The sequence below is a fragment of the Hyaena hyaena genome, unplaced genomic scaffold (genome assembly GCF_003009895.1).
Source record: "Hyaena hyaena isolate Hyena2069 unplaced genomic scaffold, ASM300989v1 scaffold_988, whole genome shotgun sequence".
Taxonomy (NCBI): Eukaryota; Metazoa; Chordata; class Mammalia; order Carnivora; family Hyaenidae; genus Hyaena; species Hyaena hyaena.
The window spans coordinates 306,165-331,131 of record NW_024081611.1 but is presented as its reverse complement, the minus strand read 5'-3'; the positions used below and the strand labels follow the sequence as shown (position 1 = coordinate 331,131).

The window sequence follows — 24,967 nt, the reverse complement described above, 5'->3', positions numbered from 1 at the left end:
CATCCAGGTTCTCTGTCCTTTTCTCTCTGGACTCCTGGCCCTGAGTCCCTTCAAACTCCTTGAGCCCGCAGTCGGCTGCTGCTGCTCCCTTAGACCTCTGCTGGGGTTTGACCCCCCCCCCCCCGAATCGCCAGGACCTTGGTGCCGCCCCCTGCTTCCTCAAACCCAGGCCCACCCGAAGCCTTCTTATCCCTCATTTTCTCCCAGGGCCCAGCCTTCGCTCCCCTTTGGTTTTGCCGCTGCCTTAGCCTGAGTGACCGTATCTCCTGGACCTCTGACTAGGGTCTGGACTTTTCCCACAAGGACCCGGGCCTGTGTGGAGCCCACCCCACCACCCCCACTTTGGACTTGGGCTTGCTTCCTCAGCTCCCTCAGGTTTCAGGCCCTGGTCAGTCCCCTGGCCTCTAGTGCCTGAGGGGCTCCCTTTCAGCCTTCACACCTTCCTCTCTGAAGGAAGACCAGGCACGGGGGCATTTTCTGCTCCGACCCCGAGCCCCCCAGCCCTTTAGACCCCAAATGCCTTGGTCTCCGCTTGGCTCCCCTTCGCCCCTGCAACCCTGATTGGCACTTCCCCGCGTTCCCCCCCAGCCCTGATCTCAGTCTGCCTCTTCCGAGCTCAGCTGGCTTCCCTTCACAGACCTGCAGTGGCCCCGGCCCCCTGGTACCTCCTCCTCGGATCCAGGGTCTCCCACTTCCTCCCAGCTCCCCCCAGCCTGACGGGTTGGCTTTCAGCCACCATCCCCTCCCCTTCGCATGCCCCATGTCCCTTCCTTCCCCAGCATCTTGGAGCCTTGCTTCAAACTCAGGGCGGTCCCCCCACCTCCATAGGCTCTCCTTGTGGCCCCTTTCCCTTCTGTCTGCAAACCCGCAGACAGATATGTCGGTTTGGGTGACCCCCAGGCTGTTCAGGCCCCTGGGATCCCCTTTACCAGCTCTGCACGGTCTCCTCTTCAGGACCTGAGCCCCTCCCCCTCTTCAGGACTGTTGTGGCCCCCACCCCAGGGTCATGAATCTCTTTATCCTCCCCCAGTGCTTGTGGCGTTCGGGGGCATGGGGCCAGCCGAGGCGGCAGTGTGGGGCTCGGGGGTGGCACTGAATACTCTGCAGTTAGCCAGGGCAGGTTGGGGCATCCGGGCTGCTGGTGCCACCGCGGCGGCTCCGTCTGGTACGGCCTGTGTGGCTGGGAGGTTTCAGGGCCTGTGGGCCGGAGCCCTCCCCTTGCCCATGCCAGTCACCTGTGGTGGTACAGCTGGGGCTTGTGCTTCTGGGACCTTCTCACCACGACGTCTCTCTGGTCTTGGGCGCTGCTACCTGTCTCTCGAGAGGTGGGCTGGAGCGGTGGATTTCTGTGGCGGCCGTGAGTTCACGCCTCCTGAAGGGACGGAGCTTGCTGCCTCCAGTCTGTGCTGATTATACCTTCGGGGTCCACCTTGAATGAGACCCACCCGTGGGAAAGTCATGTTGGGTCGCACTCAGGCATAGGATGTGGCATCTGCCTGTCACCCCACTGGCCAGTCAGCCCCCCGAGGAGAAATCTTAGGCCCAAGTGATTTGTTGGCCCTGGCGGTCTGGGTGGCTGTCATTTATGTAAGTGGAAGGGTGAGGGTGGACTGCATTTTTGGCCTGGGACAGAGGGAGGGAATGAATGGTCTTGCTTGAGCAGAAGTGGCGACCTCCACTGGGCTGGTCAGTGAGGGCGCCACTGCCCCTGTGCAGCCCCTGGCACCTGGGGCTCTTTACGTGTCTGGGAGCCGAATGGAAAAAGTTAGTATTTCTGTGGCACCAGCCACGTCTTACTTAGGGGCCCACTCACCATCACTACTGAGCTGCTGGCCACCTTAATGGGCCGCTCCGAGAGAAGACATTTCCATCATGGCAGAAAGTTCCCCTGGAGTGTGCTAGCCTAGATCCTGGCAGAGGTATTTGCAAGTGAACCTGGTCCCAGGGGAAAGTGTGTTGTGTTCCGTAGTCTGACTCTCTGTCACTGGCTGTGTTTCTGCAAATTTGGGAAAGGCCCAGGAGCGCTGTCCCTTCCTTACGGAGAGAGCAGCCTCTGGGAAGACAGGGGACAGTGGTGTCCTCCAACCAAGTGGGTGAGCTGGCCGTGCATGTTCTAGGACTTTGGTGCGTGGAGAACACTTTGAACCCAGCAGAGTCTCAGCTTTCCTTTTCTCCCTGGAGATGCCCCAGACCTGTAAATGCCTCAGTCCGATGGGAAACAACGGGACTTTCCCCCAAGGGCCTGCTTGCTTTGGGAGGCTTTGACTCTCTTTACCTTGCTGTTGTGTTCTCTAGAACTTTCAGACCCCGCTGGGAAGGGGGATCCTGTGTTTTGCTCTGGGCTCCCAACTTCTCAGCATTGAAATCCTTTCCCTGTGACCAGGAAAAGTCCTCCGGTTTCCTGTGCCCTGACTGTAACCTACCTATTTGATTTCTTCAACCACCCCAGTCCACACTTACAGGTCCCTTGTATGTATGTGGGGGGGAGGGGGGGTTGTGTTTTTTTAGGGGGGAAGAGGTGTATGGGGGTTCATGGCTGGGAGGCATGTGATTTCTCTCCATGGATGGAGGAGGAGTGGGTGTGGGTGAAGACTGAGCAGACAGTAAAAAGATGGAGAAAGGGGTGGGAGGTCTCTGGGCACAGGGTTTGCATAGGGATCTGGAAGTCTGGGTTCTCCCAAGGACCAGGGAGTCCCCCTTCACAGAAGCACTGGGCCTGTCACCTGAGGAGGGCGAATCACCCAGTTGAGTTGATATTTGCTGATCCTCCCAAGTTTGAATTAGGGATCCACTGCCGTTCACCATCCTCCATTGTTCCAGAAGAGGTTTGTTTTTTGACAGCAATGGCCCATTTTATAGACATGGACCTGGAGCCTTAGGATAGCCCTGGGCAGGGTCAGGGTCAGGGTCAGGTGGGACTCCTAGGTACCTGTCCTCTCCACAAGTCTTGCTGAGAAACGCTCAGACTTACACAGAGCACTATTCTCCGCTGCCTAGCTCTTAAATGGCCACTGGGAAAGTTGACCTGCCAAGTGGTTTGTCCTAAAGTTAATATGTTGTAAAGTACTTGAGGTGGGATCCGAACCCCGTTGCCTTCATATCCATCGTAGCTTCTAACACAAAGTCGTGCACTTAGCTTTGCCAACTGTTGTTTGGATGTAACGAGGCCCATCGGACCTGGTGACGGATGCCTTCATTAGGGTTGTGCTCGTTCAGAAACCTCCCAGCACTGCTTCCCGCGGAACTTAGGTGACAGCCGGTGCTCCATCTACATGTCTGTGGGCATCTCCAGTGGGTGTGATATAAACCCTGGCCCAGGCCTCCCTGACAGGCTGGTAGGGGCCATCCTCCTGGGCACCTGAAAGTGAAGGATGGGCGTGTCTTTGTGTACCTTCATGGTCTACACACTTATCTTTAGTTTTCAAAGAGACATTTACTGAGCCCCTTCTTGTCCCTTGGTCATTAACCTTGTGCCCTGGGCCAAAGGCCCAGGCCAGAGGGGGAGCGTGGTGGTTGGCCCCCAGCCCCTGTGCGGCAGCAGTTGGAAGACCAGGGCCTGATGCAGGTGCCGTGGGAGGTCCCTGCCCTTGGCTCCGTCCCCCCCTGCGTGGGCAGTCTTCTGCTCAAGAGGATTGTCCCCGAGGGTTATCCGTCACGTCCCCATCTGTCTCCTCTTCTGATCCAGGGGCGGCTCCTGAGAGCCCCCAGCTGGGTCTGGGGGAGAAAGTTCTGCCAAGAGTATCTTATTTGGTCTGCGTTGCCGTCGCTCTGTGGGCCAGCACCTTTCCCCACCTCTGCCTGTGTGGACCGCGTTGGCAGCAGCCCTGCCGGATCCGGCCGGACTTGGCATGGCCAGTCTAGGCTGATGAGGGGAGGAGGCTCTTGGGTGTTCCTCCTCGTGGGAGGGGAGAGGACTGTCGTATCTGAGGGAATTGGATACAGTAGCCAAACTCCAGGCATAATTAGACCACTTGGTGAAGTATGAATTCCCTGAGGAAAGGGCATCCTCTGTGGAGGACAATTCCCACCAGGAAATCAGGGGCGATCTTCCAGATAAACTCGTTAAAGACCTGCCTTCTGGGGCCCAGGCTGAGGGCAGGGTTCGTGGGATATGAGGAATCTGATGAGGAAAGGCCTTTGAAGCAGGGAGCTGTTGGGACTGGGCTGGCTCACTGTCTTTGCCAGGCATTGGCCACTTGAGTCCGCACCTGGAGGGACCTGTACTCTGGTGCCGAGAGGCTGCCCTCCAGGCTCTGCTCCCCTGGTTTGCAGGACTTGGCACTATGGCCCTTGGGTTCCAGCTGACCTGGAGGGGGGCAGTGCCCCGCCGAGGCCCTTGGCCCAAGCCTCACCGTCCCCAGATGGCCCTCGGCGCCCTGGAGCTGTTCCATCTCCATCTACAGATCTTCCAGATCATCTCCCTGAAGTAGAATAGTCAGCTCTTTCCAGGGCAGGCCTGGAACTTTCCCCCTTTATTCCCAACTTTTGATAGGGGAGTGGGTGGCAGAATGTTTCCCGGGGTGCTGGGACATGGCAGGAGCTGAGGCTGGGTCCCTGGGTCCCTAGGGGCCAGGTTGCACGGAGCACCTCCAGGCAACCGGCAGGAGGAGATTCATTCCTTCCAAGACAGTTGAGAGCTTAACCTAACCAGCAGTTAACCTCTTTAGCCAGGTGCCCTTCCTGGAGAGAGAGCTGACTGGCGTGCTTCGGTTCTCTGGTTCTCATGCAGGGGGCAAGAGTCCAGGTGAAGGAAGGCAGGAGGGGAGCAGAACCTCGCAAGCGACATTGGCTTAGTTGTGCTAATAAATTATGACTTGACAAGTCAAAGCAGTTGGCGGGGGCTCCGTGTCTTGCTTGCTCCAGTTCGAGTAGCTTGAATGTCTTACTGAATCTGTGATTTATTTTCTAACATAGTGGCCCAGAAGCTGTGTTATTCCTCCATCCTTATTTGGGGGCGCGTTCCTCCCCTTGGTGCACCGGTGTATGCCGTCGTTGGCACCACAGCACTGGGGGGTGTCTAGGCTGAGTTGGCGCCCGCCCCCGGGGCATAGATGCTGCCCGGGCAGAGCTCTGGGCACGGGCTGCCAGCGCCGAAATCACCCAGCGCCGCTTCAGAACCTTCCTGTTTACTTTGGCCTCTGGAACGTTCTTTTCGCCCTTCATTTTCCCCCTCTCCGACCGAACTGTGGTCTTCCATTCTTTCACAATAGCTGCCTTGCCCCTCGTGTGCCCTGAGTGGGAGCCCCAGCTAATCAGAAATGCTGAGAAGGCAGCCGACGTTGGCGCGGCTGGATTGGTAGATGGCAGAATCTGAAGCGACATTGCCTTGCGTAGGAGTTAACTCTGAAGAACCAAAAGCCAACGTCTTTTGCCAGCGTTCTGTTAAGATAATATGTATTCAGTTCACCTGTAACCCACCCCACAGTCCAGGGAGTGTCCCCGATTTCTCAGTGTGAAGACACGTGGGTGAGAGATGGTTCTGTCATGCGTGTAAGGGCATCGGGATTACAGCCCATTTGGGGTAACAAACGCTGTTTGGGTTCTGTGAACGTGCCCCGTGTGCAGTGCTCTGCAGAGGGACACTGGTTGATTTGAGTATTGCTTGTTTATCCAGGTGTTTAGTCCCTCGCGTTTAGCTTCTGGTGTGTTTCCCCTTGAATATTCTGTTGCCTGTCCCCTCCCCATGCCCTCTGCCACTGCGTGGCAGCAGCCCAGTGCCCTCTGTCTCGGGGTTGAGCTTCCTCGTGTCTCCTCCTTCCACTCTTTTGTTTGTTTGTTTATTTGAGCAACTTTTATACCCAGTGTGGGGCTTGAACTCATGACCCTCAGATCAAGAGTTGCATGCTCTTCTGGGGCGCTTGGGTGGCTCAGTCGGTTGAGCATCTGACTCTCGATTTTGGCTCAGGTCATGATGTCGCGATTGGTGAGATTGAGCCCCGTGTCCGGCTCTGCGCTGACAGCTTGGAGCCTGCTTGAGATTCTCTCTCTCCCTGTCTCTGCCCTTCCCCCAAACATGCGCGTGAGCTCTCTCAAAATAAATATGAAAAAAAATTTTTTAAAAGTTGCATGCTCTTGTAACCGAACCAGCCAGGCGTCCCTCCATCCAGCCTTCAGTCCTAGCCATTCTCCCTTTTCAGACTCGACTAAAATCTCCTTTTCTAGCCACTCCCTCTGGTCGCTTCCTAGCAGGCTTGTTGTTTGTCTGTCTGTCTGTCCTTTTCTGCCGTCAGCCCAGACCGTACACAATTGCCGGGAAACTTTGACTCAGATAATGTTTCCTCGCATCCATCATCTGCGTGCAGTTGGCCGCCATTCCTGCTGCGTGGAATCTTAGTGCTCCGTCCCGACCCCCACTCCTCCCTCCTGTGGCCCTGAACCCAGAGAGTCCGAGCAAGTCCCTGCTCTTTTCCCTGTGGAGGCCCGCAGTGACTGACATCCTGTGCAGGGGGTACCCCCACTCTGTGGTTGACCACCAGCTCGCTAAGAGCCCGGAGCCTCCCACCAGCTCCTCCATACACTGGGACCACCCTGTCCTTATCAGTGTCCTTACAGGCCCTTCCCCTTTGGACAGCACCGCTTAGAATTTGCTGATCTAGGAAGGCTCTTTAGTTTAAACTCTCTCGTATCATTGATGCCTCGTGTACAGTGGTCCCGAGATAGTGGTAGAAGGACAGGCTCGAGGGGGTCTCTGAGGAGGCAGCAGTGAGTGGCCAAGGAGCCGGGGTCAGGGGTGAAGTGGGCGTGGTGCAGTTGGCTGTGCACAGACTGCCATGGTGTCTCTAAGGCATGGCGCCAGCTTAGGGACAGTTTGTGTGTGTGTGTGTATGTGTGTGCGGGCGCACCTCAGCACATAAAACTTGTGTGCAGATGGCAAGACATACTCCGACTTTAAGAAGCTAAAAAGGTGGGTCACCTGGGGGGCTCGGTTGAGCGTCCAACTTCAGCTCAGGTCGTGATCTCGCGGTTTTTGGTTTGAGCCCCACATTGGGCTCACTGCTGTCAGTGCAGAGCCCACTTCAGGTTCTCTGTCCCCTCTCTCTGCCACTCTCCCCCAAATAAATAATAATTTTTAAAAAGCTTAAAAAGGGGAAAATAATGGGTATCTTGGACCTGAGGAAACACACCAGTGGGAGACAGGAGGTGTGCTGAGGCCTCTGGACCTTATTCAAGGGAGTGGTGAGCCATTGAAAGCTGACCCTGCAAAGAGATAGTTTGTGTCTGTCCCGTTTTCCTGGCAGCGACAGAGGGTGCAGAGGGAGGGAGCCGCGGGCTGCGGGATCTGCCCGGGTGGAGGGACCACAGAGACAAGGCAGGAGGTCACATGAGGTCAGCTGGGGGGAAGGGGGGTCTAGAGTCCAGAGCAGGAGGTCTCCAGTCAGTGGGGAGGGTTCTTTCCTGGAGAGGGGTCAGAGGGGCGGCTGGGAGGTGGCTTGGCTGGGGAAGTGTGGCTGCATGCCACCCGCCACTGGACGACTTGTGCCTGGCTGTCCTTGGCACTTAGGACCAAGTGTCCACTTGGCCTCTGCTTTCTTTGTAACATTCTTGCGTTTGATGCTAGGTGGCAGGCTGGGTCTCCTGGAAGTCTGGGAGGATCTTACAGAGCAGAGTGCATGTTTACAGTGCGTTCCCCGTCAGTGGCTTTGGCCATGAGGGGTGTGAGTGCCTCAAAAGTTTTGTGGCTTTGTGTTCAGCGGAGTGGAACTGGCACGAGCTACCTACATTTCAGGCACAGTGTCGCACATGTGTAGGATGTAGGAAGCACGAGTGCCCGGGTCCCCGGGTCCCCGGGGGCTTCATCCTGGCCCCACCATTCCAACTGTGAGCCACCATTCTGTTTGTAACCCTGAAAGCCAGTGTCTTTGGGGACACAGGTGACCTTGAGGGTCCCTGTTCCCCAGAGGCATTCTGTGGGGCAGAGGAGAGTGAAAATGCTTTACTCAAGGGGCTTGGGTGACTTGACCAGGGAGGCAAGGCGGCAGAGGGGCTAAGCGAGCAGGCCCTCGGGGACGCACCCGCCTTGGGTCCGGGCCCTGCTCCCTGGCCGCTGACCGTGTGCGGCTTCGTGGCTGCACCCCGGAGCCTTGCCTTCCTCGTGAGGTAGTTGCACTCCGGTCACACTGGGGGTTGTATTCAGGGAGCTCTCGGTGAGGATTCCAGCTCTGGACAAGGGGCCAGGCCCGAGTCATTAGGTGTTAGAGCAGAGCTAGCAGCTTGTTAGCAGGATGAGCTCTGGTAGTGACAGGTGCTGAGAATGTACAATGTGACACAGAGTGACGGGGGTGGTGGTGGGTGCTTTCTGACTGGGTGGCCAGGGCGGTCTTCCCAGAGGAGGTGACATTCAAGCTGAGACCTCAGTGACAAGGTGGAGCCAGCCATGGCTAGGGAAAGAGCAGCCCAGGCAGAGGGGACCACAGGTGCCAAGGTCCTGAGACAGGAATGAGCAAGGCTAGTTGGAGGAGCAGCCGGGAGGTTGTCCTGCTGGGGTGGAGGGTGGGGCTGGGCCTCCAGGGGGCGGGCTGGGGAGAGGCCCCACAGGGCAGTTCGCACAGTGCCTGGTTGACTGGAAGTTCTTTGCGCCCTCGTTGTGGGTTGGGAAGCCCGTGGCAGTGCCCAGGAGCCTTTTCATCCTCTGTGGCCGGTGCTGGCCACGCTCTGTAGGGGACGGGGCGGGAACCCTGCTGTCCCCTGCCCTGGGCTTATCACTGACCCCTGCCTGCCTCTTTCTCCCTCCAGTGCACTGTCCAGGTCAAGTTAGAGCTGGGACACCGTGCCCAACTGCGCAAGAAGCCCACCACGGAGGGGTTCACCCACGACTGGATGGTGTTTGTCCGTGGCCCCGAGCAATGTGAAATCCAGCACTTCGTGGAGAAAGTGGTCTTCCGGCTGCACGACAGTTTCCCCAAGCCCAAGCGCGGTGAGTGCCTCCAGCCTCTGGGGAGCCCCGCGGGGCGGAGAGCTGGGCCCTGGCCTCTGTGTCCTCGCTCCCTGGGGGGCTTGTCTCCACCTCCCTCCCCTCCCCCCGCCACATGCTGGGAGCTTCCGGCTTTCCCCGCTCTTGCTCTCACTGGGCTGGAGACAAGGTGCCCAGCCAGGATGTGGCCCTTCTCGACCTTAAAACGGTCCTCCTGCCTCCTTCCTGCTTCTCCTTCAGCTGATGAGTTCGTTGTAGGGAAAACCCAGAGGAGTTGGTGACTGTGTCTCGTGTCATTACTCAGACTCGGGCTCTCAGAAGCATCCAGAGAACGTAGCCAGTGGCCAGCGGGTGGGAAGGGCGACTTACACCCACCTGGTGAGTAATCAGGAAGTTGCTTATTGAGCCCACATTTGATGAGAGATGCCATTTTAAGAACTTCATGATATTTGGGGCAGAAATCTCATTTTACTGCCGTCTTATTCTGTGTGCCTTCCTCCTCTGCTTCACACCTCAGACTGTTGTTTCTTGGGCAGAAGTAAGTGCCTCGTTGATGCATCCCGCACAGATCTTGGTTTCCTGTGGCCCGCAGTCTGACGAGGCCAAGAGACTGGAAGTCACTCAGTTTATGGGGCTCAGACCACGCTCCTGGGCAATTTGGGATGAAGTTGGTGGCTGTGTTGTTAGCTTTGTGGGGAGTGGGGTCGTGTCTGCGCCCCATAGAGGCCCCTGGGTGAAGTTTGGGACGTCGCAGGGGTCCAGGACACAGTTTCTTGAATGGATGTGTTGATAGAGGACAGAAGGACTTCTTGCGGGAAGAATAGGCCAGGGTGGGGAGAACCACTTCTGAGCCCTCCGTCCCAAGCGCCAGGGCCATGGGGCCAAGCCGTGAGCAGGCATGGATGGCCTCGGCTGAAGCAGGAGCTCATTGTGGGGTCCCGTGGGGTCCTGGACCTGTGCCAGCAAGTGGCTTGTGGTCTCCTGGGGGAAGTGACGTATGTTACACATGTAGAAAGTTCTGGTTCACAAGAGAAGGCAGCTGGAGATTCCTAGCGGTGTGGTAGCCAATTTTTTTCCCTTCTGGTTTCTTCTATCAGCTCTCAGCTATTCCCTTCCCTCATTTTTTTTTTTAATGTTTATTTATTTATTTTTTTAAATGTTTTATTTATTTCCAGGAGAGAGAGAGAGAGACAGCGTGAGCAGGGGAGGGTCAGAGAGAGAGGGAGTGACAGATTCTGAAGGAGGCTTCAGGCTCTGAGCTGGCAGTCAGCACAGAGCCCGACGCGGGGCTCGAACCCACGAACCGCGAGATCGTGACCTAAGCGAAAGTCGGACGCTTAACCGACTAAGCCACCCAGGCGCCCCTTTAATGTTTATTTTTGAGAGAGAGAGTGTGTGTGTGAGTAGGGAAGGGGCAGAGAGACAGGGAGACACAGAAGCCAAAGCAGAGCTGTCAAATCTGAGCTGTCAAAACAGCCCAACATGGGGCTCGAACCCATGAACCATGAGATTATGACGTGAGCTGAAGTTGGGCGCTTAGCCGACTGAGCCACCAGGCGCTCCATCCCTTCCCTCATTTCTGCTTTCCTGGGTCTTCACCTTGTCTCCTTTTCCGTCCTCCTTTCCGGGCATGCTGGAGGGGAGCAGACCTGGTTACTACAGCAGCAGCTGTCTATACAGCACTTTCGATGATAATAAACCATGGCGCTTCCTGGGCACTTCCTGTTAAGCTCTTTTCCTGTGTGGGGTCCCCATTCAGTCTCCCCACAACCCCCTTACAGATGGGGGGCAGGCGCAAGAGGGCCGGCTATACGCCCTGGGCTTTAAAACAGGGTCTGCGTGTCACCGGCAGCTGGTACGGCCGTTTGCGCAGGCGTGCTTGTGCGGGGAGCAGAGTGCAGTCTGCGGCTGCCAACCTCCGGGGCTGGGCCCTCTTTCCGCGCTTCCTCGGGGTGCTTCCTCTCCAGTTCTCCTTCAGTGTCGCCCTCCCCTGCCTTCTCCCCTTCCCTCTGGGGTGGCCCCAGGGTGAGGTTCCGTCCATCTATAAGCTGCTCAGTTCGTCTTCGTCCCCACCGGGCCACTAAGCAAGCAGCCACCAGGACTAACGTTAATGGCAGTCTGTGTTTATCATGCACTTGCTCCGTGCCCTGGGCCATGCCAGCCCAGCGACATGGGGCCCCCCAGAATCCCTGCAGGTGGGTGTGTCCACTGAGGTTCAGAGAGGCCCAGTAGCCTGCTGTGGTCCCGTGGAAGCGGCTCAGTCTCTGAGCTCCCGGAACCTGGGAAGTGGGGTGATGAGAGGAGTATGTTCTTCGAATGTGTCAGTTTTGGGGGCAGAGGTGTAATCAGTAGCTGAATCGTGCTGGTTGCCAAGTCTGCCTGTGAATGTGGACAGACGGACGCCCATACGCAGCAGCTCCATCAAATGTATCAGACGGTAGACACCCAGTTCCTTGTTTATTGTGTTGACAGAACTCCTCTTGCCGGCTGTTGGCGAAGCATGGGTCAGGTTAAAGAGACTTTTGTGCGGGGCTCTCTGAAATCCACTTGATGGACTTTACGAGTACCTTTTAAATCAAATACGTGCTCATAACCAGCCTGACAGAAGTGTGCAGGGCGCGAAGCTCCCCTTACTGTCCCACACCTGTCAGGCCTCCCAGGGGGCACTCTGGCCTTTCCTGGGTTTGTCCTTCCCTGGCATCTCAGAGTGGCAGCATCGGATTTGCTGCTTGCTTCTTGACCTTCCAAACCGAAACCGTGTCTTTGACTTGGCAGCTCTGTCCTAGACTCCTGCCCTTCCTCCGGCATCTCCTTTAACTCTGTGCAGGTGAGTGATTCGTTTTCAGGGTTGTCCCTGTGACTCCTTGTGGCATTGAACGAGGAGGCACACCTGCTCACCATTGCATCCTCCGCAGAGGCTCCCATCACCCTTTGGGAAGAGCTCTGGCTGCAGGGTGGCACTCACGGTTCCTTCGCTCAATCACCTACACGGCCACACACTTCTTAGCCTTCTCTGTGTTTTCCCCTCTTCAGCCCCATCTTAATATAACGTACACATCGCGTGTCTTTTCCGTCTTCCCTCCTCCCCCAAGAGAGAGGTTTGTGTCTGTTTTAGCTGCTGCCGTGAGTGGCCCTGGTGCTGAAAAGGGGTAGGCGCTTGCTGACTGTTTCCTGAGTGAGCAAATGGATTCTTCAGCCCTGTCAGCTTTTGTCAGTGCTTTCTGACTCTCTGCCCGGGAAGAGAAGGACATGAGCACCCTTGCCTTTCCTCGAATCTTATACCCCTCCTTTGGGGAGCTACACTTGACCTTGTTAAGGTTGTTGAACTGAAAGGGGTACTTCTGCTCCCGGATCAGGGGTTAATTCTAGAAGCTGAAACCACACACTGTCATGACTTTATCGAGTCTGTTCACTGCTGGGCTGGTCAGGTTGCCAGGGTTGCATTCATCCTCTGAGCCCTGGGCCACTCCAAGGACACCATTCAAGGTCATGTCAAGGTCAGATGAGTTCTTTTTTATCATTGGCCCTCTTTACTTTGCCTCGTGTTTGGGCTGTAACTTTGTGAAAAATTTGCTTCTCTCCTTTTCCCCTTGTGTTGTGTCTTCATCAAAAGAGCCGCACTTTTTTCACATCATGTCCATCACTTCCTTTATCTGGTGGCATTTCTTCTCCCTCCTGGATATTCCGATCTGGTTCTCTTTGTCTTCATTCTTTAATGAGGACTGGCAGCTCTCAAGGCCACCTCTGTAGCCATTACCCTGGGACTTTACTGTTACTTATTACCCGATGTTTTGCCTTGTTTTACTGGAGTAATTTCTAACGAGTAACGTTCTCAAGAGACCAACTACTTAAACAGTTTCTGAAGAAAGGGGTGTGGGAAATAAACTCTGATTCCTAGGGTATTTGAAAGTGCTGTTTATCCTGTTCTCACACTTGACTGGTAGTTTGGCTGGGTATAATATTTTAATCTGAGACTTGCTGTCATTTAGAGCCTTTAAAGTACTGCTGCTTCACCTCCTGAGGAGTCTGCTGCCACTGGGCTCTCGTGGTGTTGCAGAGGACTTGTTCTGTTCATTTGCTTTTTTCTGGAAGCAGTTAGAAGATTTTCTTTAGCATGATTTCTGGGCTCTTTTTGTTGTTCTTAGTGTTGGATGTTTGGTGTCCTTCATTTTTAGCTCTGAGAACTTTTCTTCTACTTCTTTGACCAATATCTTTCTATTTTCTCTTTCTTTTTCCTGGGATGCTTCTTACTTCTATGCGCTCAAATCTTTCTCTGTGTAAAACAGAAACAATTGTATTTGTGTCACAAGGTTGTCTTAAGGATTAAATGAACAAATACGTATAAAGTGCTAAGAATAGTGCCTGGCACACAGTAGGTGCTTTATAAATAACAGTTACTGTTAGCGCTTATTTAATCTGAATCGTTTTCTTCCATCTTACCCTTTAAAAATGTGTCTTTTTGGGGTGCCTGGGTGGCTTAGTTGGTTAAGCGTCCGACTTTCGCTTAGGTTATGATCTCCCGGTTCATGGGTTCGAGCCCTGCGTCAGGCTCTGTGCTGACTGCCAGCTCAGAGCCTGGAGCCTGTTTCAGTCTGTGACTCCCTCTCTCTCTGACCCTCCCCTGCTCACGCTGTCTCTCTCTCTGTCTCCTAGAAATAAATAAACATTTAAAAAAAATAAAAAAATAAAATGTCTTTTTGCTCTACATTCTCAACTTTACTTTGTCTTTCTGTTGAATTATAAAATTGTAAGTGGTATATTTGTAACACCTAAGAGTCCTTTCCTACTCTCTGTCCCTTTTTGAATGTCTTTATTTATTGGGCATATCTGGGATCGAAGGACATTGGCTCTGGTTTGTTGGTTTAACATTTAAAAAAAATTTTTTTCCCAAGGTCTCCTGTGGTCTCCAAATTATTCCTGTTTCTTTGGGCTCTTTCGGGCAGGTGGGTGGGAACTCTTATTGATGGCTCTTTGTAAGGGAGGTGGGTTCTGTTGACTAGCAGCCTTCTGGTTAGGGAGTGGCCCCCGATTTCAAAATGAAGCATTAGAAGGAAGTGATCCACGATGTGAGAGGGTCACTGTGTCTGGAGCTTAGGACGAGGCCAGGCTGGCGAGAGATGAGGCTGGAGGTGACGAAGCACCTTGCAGCCCCGTTGAAGTTGGTCCTGAGGGCAGTGGGGAGCCACCCGGGGACAAGGCCCGGTTCGTGCTTCAGAATGATCGTTATGCTGCCTCAGCAGAAGATCCCAGGAGTGAGCCTGAGGCAGATCGGCTAGTGAGGTGCTGGCAGGAACCCGTGCGAGAGGCAGGGTGCCTGGCTGGAATGGAGGCACAGGGCGCTGGGGCAGTGGGGTGCATTCTAGAATGTTTTGGAGGTAGACATGAGAGCGTTTGGGTGACCTTGGGGGAGAGGAAGGAGTCAGGGTGACCTTGGGGCCTTGGGTGAGTGGTGGGCAGCTTGGGTCCTGAGTGTGAGATGCTGGGAGATACAGGCTTAAGAGGGAGATGAAGAGGTGGCTTGGTGTCGTCTACATCTGAGCTTCCCACCCAGCACCCACAGGAGGGTGTCTGAGGAGCAGAAGGAGACTGGCTGGAGTAGAGATTGGTTGCTGAGCTCACCCGTGACAGTGTCCCCATGCTTCCAGCATCACCTGTCGCCTCAACCGGTTGTCCTGGAGGCAGGGCTGCTCCTTACTTCTAGGTGGGCTAACCTTCAGACTGAGGGTAGTCACACGCCCAGAGTAAGCCATGAGGGACCAGCACCTGATTCTGCCTGATGTAAATGGCGGTGGAGTACCCGAATGAATGCAGTCACTGCTGCGCTTGGTGGCAGTGGTGATTCAGGTGTAGACCTTGGTGTCAGGTGACAGTGTGCAGGGCGCAGGGTTCAGAGGCAGCCAGGGCCACTGCTGGCCTCCGGGAGGCTGTGCTATGCGCTGTGGCCTGTCCCGGGACGATTTAGGGAGCCCCCTCCCCTGACACCAGTGAGCAGGTTGGTCCAGTTGAGTAAGCCTCACTTACCAGCCCTGTGCTTTTCCTATGGCGGGGCGTGGGGACTGGCACCCAGAGTGCCGACTGAGCATACCGTTTGGGAGACGGGAGACGGCGTCCTTCAGGAGGGTGGGCCGGGGTGGAGGGAGCCAAGGCCAGCTCATACCCTGTAGCTCCAGATAGTCTGAGCCATAAGCCTCTCCCCTGCTCCCCTGCGGTTTGCAGCCTGGGGTCCCCTGCAGGGTTGTCCTGCCTCTGATGGCCCCTGCCTATTCCAAATCCACTCTGTCGGCCAGTTTTTTTGGGATACGTGAAATTCATGAGGTACTTGAGATCTGATATTTGATCAGACAATTGAGAGCTGAAAAGATTCTTTTAAAAGAAAAATCTTAATGTTTTCATTTTAAAAAGTCCTCTTTCATTTTTTTCCATGCACTGTTTTTCCAGCAATTTCTCAACTACTTAAGGATTACCTGACAGGAGGGGCACCTGAGTGGCTCAGTCAGTTAAGGGTCTGACTTTGGCTCAGGTCAGGATCTCACGGTCCATGGGTTTGAGCCCCACTTCAGGCTCTGTGCTGACAGCTCAGAGCCTGGAGCTGCTTTGGATTCTGTGTCTCCTTCTCTCTCTGACCCTTCCCTGCTCATGCTGTCTCTCTCTCTCTCTCTCAGAAATAAATTAAATAAAACAAAACAAAACAAAAAGAATTACCTGACGGGTGCAGAGGTGTGCACAGTGGTTTCTCACGATAGGCGGGATATTTCCTGCCTCCCGGTAGTGATTGCCTCTGGAGAGGGAGGGGTGGAGGACCAGGAGATTGGCCTATGCTGTGCTGGTTTTTCGAACAGTATTTTCACGAGAGCATGTATATCAAAACATTGAGGTTCTTTGTGGAAGAGAAGATTGCTGGAGGTCATTTTACTTGTACTTTGCTGTTCTTTTTGGTTCCAGCTTTTTTTTTCTTTTCAGTCTCTGAGGTTGATAAATCTCTGTTCAGTCACTCGGGAATGCCTTTGTTCAGCGCTAAAATGGAGCCCAGGAGGGTCCCGGCTCAGACCCACCGTCACCATCTCCCATCTCCCTGCGCCCGTGCACCGGCGCCCAGCTGGGCCTTGGTTCACGGGCTTGAGGGAATAGAGGGAGGCGGTGGACACCGCCCTGCCTGGGGCCCCACGGGGTCTAGCACCCCACTCAGGTTACGCTCGCTGCCCTGACTCGGTCGGACCCGAGTGGCCTGTGGCTGGTGGTGGCTCCTCTGTCTCAGTGAGTCTCATGCTCCTTCTATGCCCGTGATGCTTCCGATTCCACGGGATTCAACACTCCCAGGGGGATCTGGCCTCCTGAAGAGCCTCAGTCCTGTGGAGCCAGCTGAGCCCCGGGCAGGAGGCGCGGAGGGGCTGCGTGCTTACTGCCGCCTGTGGCTGGGCCTTCAGATGCGCAGGAAGCTGATGATGCGTTTTCCATTTCTTTTTAGTGTGCAAGGAGCCCCCTTACAAAGTGGAGGAGTCGGGGTACGCTGGCTTCATCATGCCCATCGAGGTGTACTTCAAAAACAAGGTAGGATCCTGGGGCAGCAGCAAGAAGGACACACAGTTCACCGAAGAGGGGTTGGAGCCGGTGATGCACGCGCCATGGGGTGTTGGGAGCCCTGGGAGCGACACCCGCGTCAGAGCGCTGGCACACCCACCTCGTGTGGGAGGCGGGGGCTGGGGGTGCAGCTGCATGTGGCCTTCTCGGGGAGCAGCCCGGCCACATCCCGCTCAGCTGCTGTGCAGGTGCGTGTGGTCCCTGAGTCGGCAGGGACATTCCACCACGGGGCTGGAGGCCCGGGACAGGCTGAGAGTGTTAGTCACCAGGCCGTGAGCAGGGGCCCTAACTGTCCGATGGTAGGCAGCTGGCTGTGTGTGGGCATCTGCACGGGATCTTCCATGACCTGCTGGGAGGAGGAAGGTGTTGAATGTTGTTGGGTGAAAAAAACAAGTTTATGTGTAGTGTTTTTAGGAAAAAGGAGTCAAGTTTATCAGAAATGGTAAAAAGGTAACTTGGGTGGTAGATTGTAAGAGGTTGTTTTCTTTTCCTCCATGTGTATTTTCTAGACTCGGCGGATGTATGTATTTTTATGGTTTTATTCCGTTTGGGCTGCAGTAACTAAATACCACAGATGGGGGCGGCTTATCAACAACAGAAATTTATTGCTTACAGCTCTGGAGGCTGGAAGTCCAAGGTCAGAGTGACAACTCGGTCAGGGAGGACCCTCTCCTGGGTCCCAGACTTCTCGCTGTGTCCTCATGTGGATGGTATGAGGAGTCTGTGGGGTCTTCTTTATAAGAACACTCATCCCATTTGTGAGGATGAGTCCCGCCTCCTCAGTCTATCATCTTTGGGGGTTAGGACTCGAGGTAGGAATTTTGGGGAGACACAGTCAGATCATAGTTTTGGTTTTTGTTTTTTAAAGCCCAATAATTAAAAAAGAGCCTTCCTGGCAGTCTGCCTCTGCTGCTCACAGGCGCCACCAAGAGGCCACAGTGAGCTTTAGCCGCTGGCTGCTGGCAGCTCCGCCTTCTTTCAGGAAGGCGATCCCCCAGGAAGCCGCTGCTTGCTTAATGAGTCCCTTGTTTGTACCTGGCTGTTCTGCACCACCTGGCATCAAGGACTCTGGGAACGGTGCTCAGGTGTGCTTGCCCGCTGGGAGCCGACTGCCATTTCAGCGGGTGTGACTCCGGGGGGGGATTGCACTGCGAGCCCTTTTGGCCCTGCTCACAGAAGCCCGGCTCATCCCGACGCTTTCAGGGGATCAAGATCTGAGAGGCCCGGTGACCGGCCACTCTTGAGAGAAGAGGCCAGCCTGTCTGCGTGGGCTAGGCTCCGTGTCTGCTCAGCGGGGGCTGAGGGGGTGGTGCGGGGCGACGCTGCCCCGCCATGGCTTCCAACCATGTCGCGTGCAGGGGGCCCCCTCACTGCTCCAGGGGTGTGGAGAAGGATGCTGGGGTGAGTCTCTGGGCAGGCGTCGCTGGCCTCCCAGCTCCCTGGGGGAAGCCTGTGTGTTGGGGAGGATGAGGGCCGCCTGCTGACTGGCTGAGGAGACAGTCCACCCGCAGAGCGCTCTCGGCGTTTATGTGCACCGGTTCTTCTGTGGGGTGGCTGGTCTGGGGGCCCCATGGCCAGCTAAAGCTCATCTCTGGGTTGCCTGGATTAATTCCTTTGAGGTTCAGAAGCAGTCTGGGGTCCCACAGGCCAGCAAGGCTTTTGTGTCCCTTGAGACTGACCTGTCTGCTGTCTGGTCCCTGACGTGCACACCGTCTTCTCCCTGGTGGTGCCCGCTCGGCCTCCTGGGGAGTCCCACCCTGAGGCTGTATGTTGCTGCGTCAGTGGCACTGGCTCTTGGAGCTCTCTCCCCTGGCCCCCAGGTTTCTCCTGAAATGCTGGTGAGAGGCGGGGGCACGTGGCACTTGCGCCTCAGCTGGCACCTCTCCGGTGGGGGCTTCCACAGCCTCTGTTAGCGCCCGTTGCTGCCCCAGGCCTCTCCCGTGGGTGCGGGATGCTGCTCAGTGTCCACACAGCCCTCAGAGAAGGCCTGCTGCTCTGGGAGCCAGGAGGGGTCGCGGGACCATGCAGATCCCGTCCCAGCTGCTTGGTGGGGAGCGGAGCGGAGCCTTCCCGGTGGCTCACCCCTGCAGGAGCGGTGGCTGCTCAGCGTCGGTGACCCCGGCCCTCGGCTGCATCGTGCCCTCCCTGGGATCAGAGCCAGCCCACGGGCACCCGCAGGCCCGCCTCACTGGGGCTGCCGCGTACTGCCGGCACGGAAGCACTCTCTCCTGCTGGCTGTGCTGAGGTGTAACTGACAAGTGAGATTGTGAGACAGCTGAGCGCGTGATGGTTCAGCCCTGCACACCACACGTTGTGAGAAGATCCCGTTGACTTAACACATCCGTCCCCTCATGTGCCTTGTTTTTTTTGGAGTGAAAACATTTAAGTTCTACTCTTAGCAAATTTCAGTTAATGCTGGCATTGTCAGCCTTAGTCACCGTGTCACACTCAGGTCCTCACACCCTATTCATCTTTTTTTTTTTTTTTTAATTTTTTTAATGTTTTCTTTAGGGGAGAGAGAGAGAGAGAGACAGCGTGAGCAGGGGAGGGTCAGAGAGAGAGGGAGTCACAGACTCTGAAACAGGCTCCAGGCTCTGAGCTGGCAGTCAGCACAGAGCCCGACGCGGGGCTCGAACCCACGAACCGCGAGATCATGACCTAAGCGAAAGTCGGACGCTTAACTGACTAAGCCACCCAGGCACCCCCACCCTATTCATCTTATAACTGAGCGCCTGTACCCTTTTATCAGCCATCTCCCCCTCCCCAGCCCCTGATAACTATACTCTCTTTTTCTATGATTTTCTTCTCTTTTCTGGTTCCACATATAAGTGATACCACTCTTTCTGTTGCTTCACTTCACATTCTGTCTCCAGGTTCATCCGTGAAGGATTTCCTTCTTCTTTAAGCCCAAATACCATCCCACTGTGTGTATATGTGTGCGTACGTACAGATGCACGCATACACGCCCCAAGTTTTCTGGATCCATTCATCCATCGAGGGACACTTGGGTTGTTTCCCACAGAAGCATTTTTGTCTGGTTTTGAGGCTGTAGCTAGGCCCCTTGTCTCCCCCGAGACCATCGAGGCCACTGAAGCACAGAGAGGGTGTCTCCTGCCCCAGCTTGCACGGCAGGTTAGCACAGAGCCCAGATGACCCCGTGTTTTCTCCCCTCTGGCCCGTCCGCTACTTGGGATTGCTGTCACCACAGAGCGGCAGCAGGTCATTTGAGAGCACTTGTCCCAGAGGAGAGCCGCTCCTGTCCCTGCTGATGTTTTGGTCTGTGTAAGAACAGCATTCCGGAGAGTCCCTGCAGGCCGAGTGGTCACCCTGTGCTTACGGAGCATCGGACCACGTGTGGGGGGCCAGCTCGGAGCCCTTGGAGGAATCAGTGCCTGGCCTTTGCAGGGCCACAGCTCAGCAGGTGGCTTTGTGGGCTGGCTGCGTGTCTGGGAGTGTTGGGGGGGGGCAGGGCCAGGTCCGTGCTGTTTGTTCAGCCCCCCGCTTTTCAGCCTCGTGCGGCAGTAGGGGAGACCCAGGCCAGCCCCAAGCCGAAGCCCCAGGTGCTGCGAGACCCACACTGAGCAGGTGCTACCTGCCCACCTGCACAGGAGCCACACAGAGGTCTGCCGTGTGGGTCACTGCATCTGCTGTATCTCATGGTGCTTAGCTGAACCCTGCTTCCAGACTTCCTGGACTGAGCTCCCTGAGCTGGGGACACAGGGAATTCCGCGTGACCCCGTGGCCCTAGGACCTGTCTGTCGTGGGCACAGCACCTTCGGCTACACTGGGGCATTGAGGAAGCAGAGAGGGTCTCTGAGGGTGTCCTGAGTCCCTATGTGTTCTCTGGGGATCCCTAGACTTTCTTATTTGGGGTGAGTGGGGGTGTGTGCATGTGTTTGCCCGTGCATGTGTGCATGTAGTGCATGTGTGTACGTGTGTGCGCGCTCGAGTGTTTCTTGCACGGGCCGGGTGGGACCCTGTGCTCCTTGAGCTTCTATTCTCAGTTCTTTGCCAGGGCCCGCGTGTCGCCACTTCCCAGGTGCCCCTTTAGGGGGCGCACGTGTGCCACTCACTGCCCCTGTGCCTCTGGCAAGCCAGGGCAGCCCCTGGTTTCAAGTTAAGAGTTTTTATTCGAGTCCAGTTCCTTGAGGTGTGATTTTCTTACTGGTGTGATTCTCTCATTTTAGGTACAGTAGGTTTTTCAAGTTTTGGCTCATGTTTTCATTTGAACTTCGTTGTTGCGCAGCTAGTTTTTTCTGTTTAAAAAAAAAAAGGAAGGTCCTGTTCCTAGGGGTTTACTTGTCTGATTCCTGTAGACGCTCGCGTGCAGGGGGCAGGAGGCCGCTGGGAGCTGCTAGCACAACTGCAGCATGCTCCTGCCCAGTGCAGATGCCGGGCTCCTCTGTTCCTGGAGGAGTTTTGTCCCCAGAGCTCTAGAGGACGGCCCTGCACTGAGAAAACCCCGGGACGGAGGCCCAGTGTGGGAGGGGCCTGGGGGGCAAGTCCAGTTTCAGGTCCCCCAGAGTGGGCGCACTGGGCCAGGTGCCCTGCTCAGCAGGGACTTAACTGACTCTCTAGGCGGGTCGTGCAGGAAGGTGGTCTCCTCAGTCTGGGAGTGAAGGGGCTCCTGGATACCCAGTCACGCAGTGAAGGCTACACAGTAATTGGCAGAGCTGGGATCTGAGCTGGCAAGAGCCTGTGATCGTATATGTACACCTGTTGCACGAATGCACGAGAAAGCCATGACCTAGCGTGTCCGCCGTTCACAGATCCCGCTGCTGAGTTCCATCTGCGTGACGGGGACAAGGTTCTCTGTGTTGTGTCTGCAGATGTCTGAACTTAGGTCTCTGCTGCAGTAGCTTTGTGAGGATCACACAGTTGTGGGAAAGCAGATGCCAGCTAACCCCAGAAGCAGCTCCTGCAGCTCTGGAATCCTGGTGGAAGCAGGATCGTTGTGAATGGACATGCCATGGCCTTTCCACCCTGAGGCAGGCATGGTTGCGTTTGGTTACTCCTCAGCTGTGGGTGCGCTGTGTTGATCTTTGAGATAGCAGGCAGGGGGAAGCGAGTGGACAGGTCATTTCCCTGGGCCTCAGTTTCTCTAGCCACACGATGGGGCTCCTAACTGTGCCTGCCTTTCAGGGCTGGTATGGAGATTCAGAGACCGAAGGCAGGCTCTCGGCCCAGTGCCCAGCACATACCCAGCATCTCTAAGTGCGCGCTGTCGCTGCTGCCGATGAGGTGGCGTCCTTGCCCTCTGGTTAGTCTGTGTAAGAAGGGTGACGCACAGGTTCCAGAGACAAAGGAAGGTGGAGTTTGGCTTCCCTGGTGAGCGCGGTGGATCTGCGCCCACAGCGGAAAAAGGCACTTTGTGAGGCATAGGACACTTCCTTGTGTAAGCGTGAGGGATTTTAGCCACGCTTGACCCTGAGTACAGCATTGTCGGTTGTATGAAGGAATTCTACTTGCCGTGGTGTTTGCGCTGGCACTGAGGTGAGGCCACATTCTGCTTGACCTGTTGGTGGTGTATCCTTGTGCAGATAAATCACGCGTTTCCCAGAACGGGGAGAAAATGGTGTGAGGGGATTTGTTTTAGCCCCTCGTTGAGGGGCTATATATACACATCGCTGAGGAGTTTTACTGATGCCACTTTTGACCCAAACGAGCGATGTCCTTCCCAACACCACTTCTCCAGCTGATTCTCCAGACACTGGTTGGGTTTCCTACAACTTGATTCAATTCTGACACTGTCTGCTCTGAACTAGTAAAGACCTGCAGGTTAAGGGACTGCCCCCACTCCAAATGCCAGTTGGGCTCCCATACTTCAGGCTGACTGGTGCCCATGACCCCCTCCTCAGGTTACATGATTTGCTAGAACAGCTCAGAAAACTCTGATAAACTGTTTTACTTACAGAGGAGACAGAGAATGCCAGCTTATTGTAAGGGATACAATTCAGGAACAGCCAGATGGACGAGGTCTGTAGGGTGGGGGTGCAGGACTTCCACTTCCTCCCAGGGCATGCCACCCTCCTGGCACCTCCTGTGTTCATCAACCCGGTGCTCCCCAAACCCCATTGGTTGGGGGTTTTATGGAGGTTTCAATAGGCAGGCAGGATTGATTAAAATCACTGGGCATTGGTGACTAACTCAGCCTTCGCCCCTCACCCTTCTCTGGAGGTTGGGATGGGGCTGAAAGACCCAGGCTTCTGATCAAGGCTTGGCGTTTCTGGCAACCAGCCCTATCCAGCCACCCATGTCTAGGGGCCACCAAGAGCTGTCTCATCAGAATCAAAGGTGCCTCTGTCACTCAGGATGTTCCAAGGGTTTTAGAGATCTGTGCCAGGAACAAAGACCAAACACAATGCCACATTCGTCCAAAAAGTTTTTTCTTTTTTGATTGAGGTAAAATTCACATTCAGCTAATTCCAACTTTTCATCTCCTCACTCTCCCCTTCTCCCCCTGCTTCTGGTAACTCTGCTGCTTTCTCTTCTGTGGATTTGCCCATTCCAGACACTTCACATAAAAGAAATCCTATAATATATGTCTTTTTGTTTCTGGCTTCTTTTGGTTAGTGTTACGTTTTCAAGGTTCATCCATGTCGTAAAGTATGTCCATGCTTCATTCCTTTTAATGACTGGATACCAGTCCAGTGTGTGGGTGTGTAGTTCATGTTCGTTATTCTCAGTGGTTGTGTTCTGTAAGGTCACCCCCAACTGAATTAAGAACCAAGCCTGTGTTGGAAGGGGGAAGGGAATACAGGACTGGGTGCCTGAAGCCTCTGGTCACAGCATGTTCGTTGACCGATTGATACGTAGCCTTGTGTTGTGGTTCTGTCTGCAGACACCTTCTGTAATGTCCACAGTGGATCACTGACATTGAGCTCAGCCAACTGCCTGAGCCAAGCTTTGTCTGACAAATGTATTTTCTTTGTAAGGCACGTCATAGCCTTCCTGTGCTTAGGGCCTAGACTGCACTTCGGCATCATGCTTGGGGCTGTTTCAGATAGTAAAATCACCAACAAAAAGCACAACCATGTGAAAACCATGGCACTAAACATACCACAAGGGGGACATCTGTTTGCAGCCTGAGCTGAGACAAGAAAGCCGAGCTCACCTTGCTCTGCGCTGGCTGAGAACAAGCACGTCAGGGAACTCAGAACTCAAAAATTTTCACCACTCTGTGCATGTCTGTGAATGAATGTGAAAGCCACGAGTGTTGATTTTCAGTTTATAGATCCATTTTAGTGAGTAGCCAAATTCATAAATCTGGAATGCAGGAACGGGAGGTCAGCCATCCTGTCATTTGTTAATTCATTCATCTGTCGGTAGACATTTGCGCTGTTTCCACTTATTGCTACTGCGAATCATGCTGCTGTGAGCATCCTCATACATGTACGTGTTTGCGTTCCCGTTTGGATTTCCTTTGGTGTGTACCTAGGAGTGGAATTGCTTGGTCACATGGTAATTCTTCCTTTAACTTTTATGAGAAACTACCAAACCACTTGCTACATTGGCCACACCATTTTATATTCCCACCAGCAATGTATGAGGGCTCTTATTTTCCACATCCTCATCAATGCATGTTATTTTCCATTAAAACTTTTTTTTTAATGTTTATTTATTTATTTTGAGAGAGAGGGTACGTGTGCAGAGAGAGAGAATCCCAAGCAGGCTCCGAGCTGACAGTGCGGAGCCCAACTCAGGGCTTGATCCCATGAACTGTGAGATGATGACCTGAGCCAAAATTAAGAGTTGGGTGCTCAACCAACTGAGCCACCCAGGTGGCCCCCATTTTTTTTTTAATTATAGCCTTCCTAATGGGTATGAGATGGTATCTCACAGAGGTTTTGATTTACATTTCCGTAAAGACCAGTGATATTGAACATCTCATGTGCTTATTGGCCATTTGTATGTTATTTAGAGAAATGGCTGTATACATCCTTTGTCCATTTTAATTGTGTTTTTGCTGTTGAGTTGTAAGAGTTCTTCATGTTCTGGCTGGTAAACCCTTATCCGATATATGATTTACAAATATTTTCTCCCATCCCATAGGTTGTTTTATCATATTCTGATAATGTCCTTTTATGTGTAAAAGCTTTTGATTTTTATGAAGTTCAAATGAATCTATTTTTCTTTGTTACTCACAGAGTATAAAATCTCAGACTTCCATTGCCAAATCTGAGGTTGTGAAGGTTTATTCTTATGCTTACTTACACTACTCTTATAATTTTACATCTTACATTTAGACAGTTGATTGGAGTCAATTTCTGTATATGCCATGAGGTAGAATCCAGTTCATTCTTTTGAATGTGATTATTCATTTGTCCTACCACCATTTGTTTAAGAGGCTGTCGAGTTACCGCAGCAGCCCTGTTGAAAGTCAGATGGCCATAGATGTTTGGGTTTATTTCTGGACTCTCACTTGTACTGCATTGATCTTTGTGTCCTTCTACTAGTACCATTCTGTTTTGATTGTTG

The 24,967-nt window shown here is 54.2% G+C and overlaps 1 protein-coding gene across 2 annotated transcripts in view; it reads left to right on the top strand.

Moving 5' to 3' along the window:
- Nucleotides 1–24,967, top strand: part of MLLT1 (MLLT1 super elongation complex subunit) — a 64,525-nt gene that overhangs the window by 706 nt on the left and 38,852 nt on the right. For both annotated transcript variants that reach the window (XM_039221341.1, XM_039221340.1), the window contains exons 2-3: nt 8,734–8,914; nt 16,377–16,459. In XM_039221341.1, coding sequence (XP_039077272.1) covers nt 8,734–8,914; nt 16,377–16,459 — 264 coding nt within the window. The remainder of the gene's footprint in view (nt 1–8,733; nt 8,915–16,376; nt 16,460–24,967) is intronic.